Raw genomic sequence first — 11,001 nt, forward strand, 5'->3', positions numbered from 1 at the left:
ACGAAAATCCATGAAACGAGGTTAAAATCATGAAACAGAAATATTAAGTACTAAATTGTGTGGTATAGGCTCTCTAAGCATGACAGAAACTCAAAAAAAAAAATAGTGTGTGTGAGCTGGAGTCTGCTGTCTAACCTTATGCAAGTCACTTAACCTCCTTTAGCCTCTGTTTCTTTATCTGTAAATTGAAGGGATTTGCCCATATGACCTCAGAGGTCTCCAGTATTTCTAGGTCTATGATCCTATGAGTCTTTTAGTCTTTACAAAGGTGGCTTTTCATCCAGGAATGGAATGATGGGTAAGATTTATAAAGAACAAGAGGCTGGATATTAGAAAAAGGAAGAAATAATATGAAATCAGCAGAAATAGAAGTAGAAATGAGCACGATAGAATTAGGGGTATGGAGAGTAAATACTGGAATTGTGGTGGATATGGCTGGACAGAGTCTGAGATTAGATTGTGAAAAGTCTTTCAAATTCACAGAAAATTTTGGATTTGATATGGAAGAGCCACTTTATTTTTTAACCTTTACCTTCTATTTAGAATCAACACTAATTATTAGTTCCAAGGCAGAAGAGTTTTAAGGGTTAGGTAATTGGGGTTAAGTGACTTGCCCAGGGTCACAGAGCTAGAAAGTGTCACAGAAGGCAGATTTGAAACCAGGACCTCCTGTCTCCAGGCCTGGCTCTCTATCCACGGAGCCACCTAGCTGTGCCATTCTTCAGCAAAGGAGTGCCATGATCAAAGTGATGTTTTAGGGTATTGTTCTCGCATATTAGAAGGAAACATGTATTGGAGGATACTAGAGGATAAAAGGTTTGATGGGAGGCTACTGATAGAGTTCTGTGTTAGGAAAAGAAGAAAGACATTTTATTTTCCCAATTACATGTAATAATGACTTTTCAACATACATTTTCCAAAATTATAAGATCCAAATTGCCTCTCTCCCTCCTTTCCCTCTTGGAGATGGAAAGCAATTTGATCTTGTTTATACGTGTATTATCATGCAAAACAATAATGATACTTTTAAAATTAATTGGAAGACTGAGAATCAATAATTCTAGATTGGAAAATAATCACTATCTCTCTGAGCATTTCCTAAGGTCTAAAATGAAAATAATGTGTCTGCTACTATCTTGCAGGGTGATTTCAAGGATGGAGTGAGACAGTCATGCAGAGTTCTGATGAAAGGCAGCATTCTACCCAGAGAAAGCTTTAACAAACTTTATTGGTATTCAAAATGAGAGGCCAAGGGATAGTTAAGTGGTTCAGTAGATAGAGAGCTAGGCCTGGAGATTAGAAATCCTGGGTTCAAATGTGGCCTCAGATACTTCCTAGCTGTGTGATCCTGGGCAAGTCACTTAACCCCCATTGCCACAGCCCTTACTGCTCTTCTGCTTTGGAATGAATACTTAGAATTGATTCTAAGATGGGAGGTAAGGGGTTTTTATTTTTAAAAAAGAAAAGAATGGAGAGGAAAACTACTAATAGGGACAATCCCCACATGCCTTCATGCTTGAGGTAGGCAGCACACAGTGGAGTCAGAAGGCTTGTATCAAGTCCAAGGTTCAGAGTCTCTCTGGGCTCAAAACATAGTTTTAGATAAAGGGCCAGCAGGATGCCAATAGGAAACTGCCCATTTGGCAAGAGGGCTAATAAAGTGAGAGGACTTTCTAAATCACCCAATAAGAAGCCAGGAATAATGAGGAGAGAAGTAAGAGACAACCCTAATTGTGCCAATCCAGCAAGATACTGCAAAGAGTTAATTCCCAGGCTCTGGGTTTATTAGCATTGGCATACTTGTATCCTGGGCAGTTGGAAGCATACCAGTTAAACTGTTTTTCACTGGTCAACAAGAATTATTTATGTTTAAAAATTTTATTTGAACTCAAACATCAAAAAGTACATTTCCATGCCCATGACAGAACACAAAGGAGGGTTCTATAGGAAACCATAAAGCTCCATTTCATACTGCTTGCTTTTAAAAGTATGTACATTCTGCATGGTCCTTTCAAAACTGTATTGTTTATCTGCTTCCTTCTGTTCTCTTCTGTGTCATAGAACTGTTATCAATGGCCCTTCTTTTTTGTATCAAGCTCTATATTGATATATTAATAGCTAGCATTTTAAATACTATTTTAAGGATTACAAAATACTGTACATATATTCTCATTTTATCTTTGAGACAACTCTGGGTGGAGCTACTATCACAATTTTACAGATGAGGAAACAGAGACTTTGATTAAACATTTTTCTTTAATTAATTGATTTAGAATATTTTTCCATGGTTATACGATACATGTTTCTCCCCCTTAGCCAATGAGCAATTCCACTGGGTTTTACATGTGTCACTGATCAAGATCTATTTCCATATTATTGATAAAACTGAGGCTTTTAAAGGTTGTGACTTGCCTAGGTTCACACTAATAAGTATCTGACACAGGATTTGAACTCAAATCTTCCTCCAGATCCAACATTCTATTCACTCAGCCACCCCTAGAGTGGTAGCAGCAATAATATAAAGAAATATTTTGAAAGGAGGAGCTGATTTTGTGGTAGAATGGAGTTTTGTGGTTAAAGGAGTAGACAGACTCAACAACAGCTCCAAGGTCTTGAGCCTGAGTGAGTGGGAGAATATCAGTGGCGTTCATGAAGAGAAAATTAAAGCCAACAATGGTGGTGGTCTCTTAGGAAAAGTTTGCAAAGGTGAATTCTGTTTGAGACATGTTTAATTTGAATCAACTTACATATAAAAGTAGGGGGAAGGTAGAATCAGTGAATAAATTAGATCGAGAGTTCCTTGAGGGTGGGGATATTTTTTTTCCTTTTTGTATTCCCAGCATATAGTAGCATATAGTAGAGTATCTGGAATACAGTAGGCGCTTAATAAATGTTGAGCGAGTACACAGAAACAGAAATAATGTATGATGATTAACTGTGAATGACTTGGCTATTACCAGCAATGCCAGGATCTAAGACAACTTGAAAGGACTTGTTTTGAAAGAGGCTATCCACTGCCATAGAAGGAGGAGCTGATGAAGCCTGAATGCAGATTGAAGCAAACCATTTCTTATTTTATTTCCATTATGAGCTCTTTTCTTGTATAAGCAATACGTGTCTTCTTTTATAACATGATGCACATGGAAATATGTTTTGCATGATAGCACAGATATAACGTATATCATGCTACCTGCAGTCTCGGGGAAGGAGGGAGAATGAGGGAGAGAACATGGATTGTAAAGTGTTTGAAAATTGTTAAAAATTGTATCTGGAGCATCATGGATTTATCTTAGCAGAGAGGCATTATTCTAGGGCTAATATCAGGGAAACCCACATCCCCTGGTCTCAAAGACTCAGACAGGAAGTAGAGTGTTCTCTGGCTGCCAGCCCTTCTCCCTCCCTACCTCTTCCTCACTTTGACAATCCCAGGTTCTGAAAAATCAATGGGGAAAATCTTTTTTTTTCCCCAAAGGAAAATGTAAATAAATGATTTTTATATTTTAAAAAATGGTATCTACATGTAATTGGGGAAAATTCAATTAAAAAGTGTTTAGGAACAGAATAAAAGATCTGAAAAGAGGGGACCAAAAAAGGAAGACAATTGTTAGCACCATCATCAGGAAGGCAGCAATTGCAATAAGTAGCTATCAGCTATCTACCAGGCGATTCCACACTGGAACTACCTCCAACTAGTGCATATAATCCAGAAGAAGGGCTTCCACTGTTGACCTTTGAAGACATTTTCTCACACTGTAGCTGTTACCTGATCCAGTAATCAGATTGTAGGACTTCACTGTAGGGGGCACTGTGACTGCATTTATCTGATGTGTTCCTTGATGTCTTTCTCTGTTTATGGAGACACTCCTTGGGACAACACACAAGAAATTTCAGGAAAACTCTTGTCCCAAGGAGCGTCCCCATAAACAGCCTGAGATGAGAACAGGATGGGTATTCCAAGAATAGGAAATGGCATGACTGGCAAAGAGATAGGAAAGAGAAGGACATATTCAGGGCACAGCAAATAGCTTATTCTGGTTACAGTGATGGGTCTACAAAGGACAGTTATATGACTCATCATCACCACTGACTGCCCCATCTCTAACCTAGGGACCACTAGCAGATGCCAAATCTGATTCCGACTCATCCATGTAACAGTCGACCAAAGCCAGAAAGAGGAACACACGTTCTTTGCCTTGGGTAAGTCTCCTAGGGATTTTGATCATTAGAAGTCATCTTCCATTTCTCCTGCATTAAGGACTTTTCTTTTTTCTTTTCTATTAAAAAAAATTAGGAAAATCTATTATTCCATTTCTCTTTTCTATTAAGAGCGGGCAATGTGCTTTAAGCAGAAATGCAATTCCCCAGCCAGAATGTGGTTGTTGGTTAGTTTATCACAGGATTATGTTGGCAGATGGACATCAGAATGACTTCAGCATTGTTCACACAGCTAAGAGTAGCAAACTGGTAACTGGGTTGTGCATCCATGATTCCAGTATTAAACCAGGGTCAACAGTAATGCTCAGAATATAAGTTCTAGGGGAAGACAGTCTTTATAGGGTTACAAGTGCTTACACCAAGTATCTCACTTTCAGCTTGAAAAAGTACTTGTTTATAGTAAGAGTCAGTACCAGGGCCAGATTTTCTCTGTAGCTATTATGTTTCTTTTCTAGCTAAGATTTCAGAAGGGCTTAAAGGCTTTGCCCCATCCCTTCTTTTTCTGTTGATTTGCTGATCTGTAGTAAGTCAGAAAATTTAGGGGGAAAAAAGCCAATATAAATGAGAATATATATGTATACACAAATATATGACTCTTTTTTTTTTAACCCTTACTTCATGTGATAACATTGGCCTTCTTAATGGGATGGAATCACAGGGAAGAGATTTGTTCTTTGGAAGCAAAAATCTTTGGTCAAGGAGCCACAACCTGGAATCTAAGGAACCCAAGGGTCAGGGTGTGTCTAAACCCCATCCTTAAAAGCAGAATTGGTTCTAGGGAGCCTACCTTTGGGGAGAATCAATGAAACCCCACGCTGATATTGTGTGGCTCAAAAGGACTCCTTCTCCTCCCTTTGATTCAACTATAAAATGGAGATAACAATAGCCTCTACCTCATAAGGTTGTTGAGAGGATCAAACAAGATGACACTCTTTGTAAAGTCCTTTGTAAACTTTAGAGCTCTCTCTCTAACTCTTAGCTAGTATTCTTATTCAGTGTTCGCACGACTTCTGAGTGCACACAGGAAAATAAAATGTTAAGACACTGAGTAAGTCCCACTTGTTTTTTTTTTTAATTTTGAAAATGTGTTGAGACTTTTTCTAAACTATCTTCCATCCTGGAGTAGATACCAAGTATTGGTTCCAGGGCAGAAGAGTGGTAAGGGCTAGGCAATGAGGATTGAGTGACTTGCCCAGGGTCACACAGCTAGGAAGTGGCTGACACCAGATGTGAAGCCAGGACTTCTTGTCTCTAGACCGGACTCTCCATCCACAGAGCCACGTAGCTGCCCTGGCCATGGTTTTGTACATCCTCTGTGCATGAAATAGCTATAGAACGGTGCTCCAAGTGCATCTGCCTTCAGAGACCCTAACATAGACACATCCTCTCTAGCTTTCTTTCAGATGTAGAGCCAAGAACTGTGATGACCCTGAATGTCTGGCCTCCTCCAAGTCTTGGAATGCATTTTAAAGCTCTACCACCGCACGCCGCATAGCTTGGAAGGTCCTGGAGACTCGGGGGACTCGGGAGGACCTGAAGTCTGCAGTAGGCGAGAATGACTCCCCTAAGTTGGGTGGTCTTTAAAAGGGATGCTGGCAGGCCAACTTTTTCACTGTCCTCGGTCAATACTAGAGGGTCAGAGAAGGGCCAACAGAAAGATGGACGTCAATCCCAAATGGACCTGTCAATGGGGCGTGTTTCAGAGGTGGGTCAGTGACTAGGGATTCAGAAACCACAACGAACATGGCTGGTTATTATATTATTCTTGGTTTATTTTCCATTCTTAAAATTTAGCATTGAATGTTGTCCACACATCTAAAGAGGACTACGGTTTCTCATATACTTCCCATCTGCCATTTCTTAACGTGCCCAATGGTGAAAAGAAGAAGGGAAAAAACCGCCATCTTGCTGAGAAGTTGCTACGTCTGAAAAATCAGCTGGCTTATTCTTGAGTACGGATGTATCGGTTCCCCCCACCCAGCTCCCTAGAGAACAGACGGCCAAGGAAGCATCCGGGAAGACCATATGCACGCCGATCAACACAGCGCGTCCTCGTACCCAAAGGGCACCAGAATGACTCAAGTACGGGACGGGCTTTTTGAAACAACAAGCAGCTTCTTTATTTATACAAGAGAAGAACACAGAAGAAAAAGCGTCATTTTCATTGTAGCCCTTTTGGTGTTAGGTTTTCACCCCTGTTTACCATCCCCACTACGTGCACTACGGCCTAAGCTGGTACGGTGCCCCCCAAGCGGCTAAGTTTATTAAAGACCAAAGGCTGCCGAGTTCCAGACATGCATGCAACTTAACATTTCTTTAAGCACACAGGGCCAAGGTCCCAAGTCCAAGGTAGTTTTTTATTTAGAATAGGAAGATGGCTGCAGCATTACTGAATTTGTAGACGTGCTGGCATCTACCACCTCTTTGGTGTTCGCCGGCTCCGGCTCCGTTTTGGGCTCCTTTTTGGCCTTTGCACTCTTCTTGCTTTTGCCTGCTGCCGGGGCAGTGACCGGCGCCGCAGCCTCCTCCGGGGGACTCTCATCCTTTGAGGAGCTGGACTGGAGTTCGTAAACCTGATCTTGACCCGGGACATCCTCTTCAGCTTTCTGTTCGAGTTTTTCCAAGATCTGCTGGACCTTTCTTACGCCGTCCCTCCTGGCCTGGCGCACGTCGGCACGTCCTTCAGGGTCCACCGAATCCAAGGCCAGAAGCTCTTTGGTCAAATACTCCTCGATCATCAGGTACTGTTTGTCTGTCTTCTTCCCTTCGAATGAGTCCACAGCCTGCTCGAGCCCTTGCACCTTTTCCAGGATGGCTTCTACTTTCACCACGCCAGGATGTTTGGGGTCTCCTTCTGCATCAGTCGGCTTCTTCGCTGCCGGTTTGGGAGAGGAGGGAGCGGGGGACGGCGGATTCTCTTCTGGGGCAGAAGAAGTGCTGGGGACAGGAGAGGAGCTGGGAGTCGAGGACGCAGGGACCTTCACTTCAACCTTTTCCAGAGGAGGGGCACGCTTCTTGGAAGCTGGTTTGGAATCGGCCTCCTTGTGGATAACTTGAATTGGGACATAGCCTGAAGAGAGATCTGATCCAGCAGGGCTTGACTTATTTTCTGGCTTGCATTCAGGTTGGGGCCCTGGGGCTGACTCTTGGCGGACCCCTGGCTGCTGAGAAGAAGCCTGGAGAAGAGAAACATTTATTTATTTGTTTGTTTGTTTGTTTGTTCGTTTTTAAACCCTTACCTTCCATCTTGCAATCAGTACTGCATATTGATTCCAAGGCAGAAGAGTGGTAAGGGCTAGGCAATGGGGGTCAAGTGACTTGCCCAGGGTCACACACCTGCCTCTAAGCTTTTAATAATATTTATTTATCGGAGGCAGCTAAGTGGCTCAGGGGATTGAGAACCAGGCCTAGAGATGGGAGGTTCTAGGTTCAAATTTGGCCTCAGACACTTCCCAGCTGTGTGACCCTGGGCAAGTCACTTGACCCCCATTGCCTAGCCCTTACCACTCTTCTGCCTTGGAGCCAATACGCAGTATTGACTCCAAGACGGAAGCTAAGGGTTTAAAAAATAAAAAAATAAAAAAATAAAAAAGCTTAGAGGCTAGGTTAACTCAGTGACAATTTTTGGAAGACATCAATTCATTGATATTTTAAAAACTTAAAATGTCAGAAATACACTTTAAGGACAGACTTGGGCTACGCAACACAAAAGGAAGCACAGCCTATGAATGACATCCAGCACGTTAATTAGATTGATGCTGAGCACCAGACCAGGGATGGAGGATTCTGAGGCAGGGGGGGGCGGGGGGGGGTACTCCTTGCCCATTTAGCCTGCACTGATTTAGCTTGCAGTAATGGCCAGATCTCTACTCCTGGTATATATAAATTTCTGGTCAGTGTTTTCTTCTAAGATTCCACTTCTGAAAGGCCTTGTTCCTTTTTTTTTTGTCACTTTGGGCTGCTCAGTGGCCGTTTTTCTCCAGGCCACTTTGCTTTTTGAAAGGGTGATCAGGCTATTTACACCTTTAAAGACTTTCCCTCCGAGAAAAAGGGGGAAGGACAGGAGGGAGTAAAGAGCCATGCTCCACAACAGCTGTGCCGGAGAGAAAAAGATAAAACTAAAATTATTGGGAGCAGAGTGGTGGTGTGCAATGTTGGGCCCAGAACCAGGAAGACCTGAGTTCAAATCCTGCCTCAGTTTCCTAATTTGTATTGGACTACGTGACAGGCTTGGAATTTGATGGCCTTTAAGGTCTCTTCCAGCTCTAAAACTATGACCCTATGAATAAATACTACATAAAAATGACAAGGATATTTAATCTTTTAAGAGCTATGCTTTGAGGGGCTGCAGGCTGGGGGAGAGGAGAGAAGGCCTGCACTTCCAGAAGGGCCAAAGATATATGCATAAGCAACACCTCTAGCCAGCTAGGCGGCAGAGTGAATCCAAGGGATGTGGAGTCAGGAAACCCCAAGTTCAAATTCTGCTTCAAGTCATTTACCAGCTGTGTGGTGTGAAGTAAGCCACCAGACCTCTTCCACATTCAGTTGATTCGACCATAAAATGGAGATAATAATAGCATCAACCTCCTAAGGCAGTTGAGAGGATCAAATGAGATAACAGACTCTATAAAGCCCTCTGTAAATCTTAGAGCTCTCTGTCTCTCTAACTCTTAGCTATTATTCTTATCCTTATTTTTTTAACCCTGACCGTCTGCCTTGGAATCAAAACTATGTATTGGTTCTAAGGCAGAAGAGTAGGCAGTGGGGGTTAAGTGACTTGCCCAGGGTCACACAACTAGGAAGTGTCTAATACTATATTTGAACCCAGGACCTCCCATCTCCAGGTCTAGTATTCTATCCACTGAGCCACCTACCTGCCCTGCCCCAAACGATGGCTCTAATCCAACCCCCTTATTTTACAAATCAGACAAATAAAGCCCAAGAAGGGGAATAAACAGGGATTTTAGAATAGATGGGAAAGCTACTGAATTAATGGTGAGGAGAGAGGAATCCATTCTTGCTTAGTACTGCTCTAAATCTTTAGGGGAAAAGTTGGGCTATTTATGCTGTAGGGGTTTCATTTCTTTGGGTGGGAGAGCTTGGAAGAGACTTATCCGGTGTCCCCTCCCCAGTCTAACAGCCTTTTTTTTTTTTAAACCCTTACCTTCCGTCTTGGAATCAATACTGCGTATTGGCTCCAAGGCAGAAGAGTGGTAAGGGCTAGGCAATGGGGGTCAAGTGACTTGCCCAGGGTCACACAGCTAGGAAGTGGCTGAGGCCAGATTTGAACCTAGGACCTCCCATCTCTAGGCCTGGCTCTCACTCCACTGAGCCACCCAGCTGCCCCCTCTAACAGCCTTTTTAAAAACAACCACAAAAGGTTTGTGAGCGGCAGATCCAGGTGCCCAGTTTCTTGAGCCTGTGCTTGTGGGCTTTCTGCATCCTACCACAACGAATTCCCCAGGAACTTGGCAAATGAGGTCAGGCCCCAAAGGAGGTAAACAAGGAACCCCAGCTCTTGGGCGGAGTGGGTGAGAAGAGAGCCTGGACACACAAGAACCCAGCTCGCATTTCTCAGCACGAAGTTCGGGTGTGCAAAGTGATGGAGAGCCATTTGGACCTTCACCGAGCGTTCCGGGTTCCGGGTGCTACTATGATCCCCACTTTACGGATAAGGAAACTGAGCCCGAGGAGCTGGGCGACTCGCTAGGCGTCCGAGGCCCCGCACCACTGAGCGAGCGACCGAGCGTGATGGAACGGCAGGGGCTCTGGGCTTGACATCAGCCTGAACAGTTCTAAACGGTTCCGAAAGAGGCAAGCCCGCTCTCGGCTCTCCGCTCCTCCCGCCCGGCCTCGGGAAAGTCATGGGAAATCTCTGGCCTCGAGCCGGCTCTTCTGCGAAATGAGGGCGGGGGAAGAGGGAGGCATTCAGGGCTCTCGGCTCGGAGGCCAATGAACTGCCTCCCATGAAGTGCAACAACCACCCCAGAAGATGGAAGACTGACTGGTACAAGGACACGCCCAGACGCGGCTGGACGGAAGTCTCCCTACCTGGGGTCTGTCCATGATCGGTCCTCGGGCAGGAGACTGCGAGAGACGGGGTGCGTTCGATCTGCATGGAGACTCTTCCCGGCTGGATGAGTCCCTGGAAAGCACTTTGAATGGGGACTGTGAGCGGCCACACTTGGGCTCATCAGCATGGAGCCTGTGCACTGGCTGATGAGAGTGTAAATCCACCGCCGGATAGTGAGTCTTATGGGCGTGATGGTAATGTGCCGGGTGCTTGTGGATGTGCTCATGAATCACAGGGATAGGGATGAAGCCTCGGGGAAGCTGGCCCGCCCGGCAGCTCCTGGTGGAGGAGGAAGGCTGGCCCGAGGAGGAAGAGGCAGCGGCAGAAAGGTCCGGAGAATGGGATCTCTGCAAGGCACAAAAGGGAAAAGAGACATTTCGCTCGGGCTCGCTGTGTTAACCAAACGCGACGGCTGCGTTTCTTCTCTTCCTCTCCCTGCCCTTTCCTTTCTTTTTGCTGGTGAAAAAGAACTCGAAACAAAGTACGTGCCCATCAGCTGGGGAATAGCTACACACATGGTGGCCCACATTACCAGGGATGTGAGAAACGTCGAAAATAATGAAAACGGAGAGGAATGGGAAGGCTGACGTGAACCTCCAAAGGGAAGTGAGCGACACAGCAGGGCACACGTAAAGCACAGCCAGTAAAACGGAGAGCTGTGAAGTAGAGTGCCCATCCTCGGCTCCAGAGGAGCCACAGAAGAGGCACCTCCC

General features: G+C 44.5%; 1 protein-coding gene and 1 pseudogene across 2 annotated transcripts in view; both read right to left on the reverse strand.

Moving 5' to 3' along the window:
* LOC130457093 (actin-related protein 3C-like) overlaps positions 1 to 5,960 on the reverse strand; it is a 63,978-nt pseudogene extending 58,018 nt beyond the window's left edge.
* Positions 5,961 to 5,963: 3 nt separating this feature from the next.
* BAG3 (BAG cochaperone 3) overlaps positions 5,964 to 11,001 on the reverse strand; it is a 34,522-nt gene continuing 29,484 nt past the window's right edge. The window contains exons 4-5 of one of the 2 annotated variants that reach the window (XM_007478912.2): positions 10,267 to 10,635; positions 5,964 to 7,391 (exon numbers count right to left, since the gene is read on the reverse strand). In XM_007478912.2, the coding sequence (XP_007478974.2) occupies positions 6,573 to 7,391; positions 10,267 to 10,635 (1,188 nt within the window). In that variant the 3' untranslated portion in view covers positions 5,964 to 6,572. The remainder of the gene's footprint in view (positions 7,392 to 10,266; positions 10,636 to 11,001) is intronic. The other variant, XM_007478913.2, reaches the window with a different exon arrangement.

This window comes from Monodelphis domestica, chromosome 1, assembly GCF_027887165.1.
Source record: "Monodelphis domestica isolate mMonDom1 chromosome 1, mMonDom1.pri, whole genome shotgun sequence".
In the NCBI taxonomy this organism is placed as follows: domain Eukaryota; kingdom Metazoa; phylum Chordata; class Mammalia; order Didelphimorphia; family Didelphidae; genus Monodelphis; species Monodelphis domestica.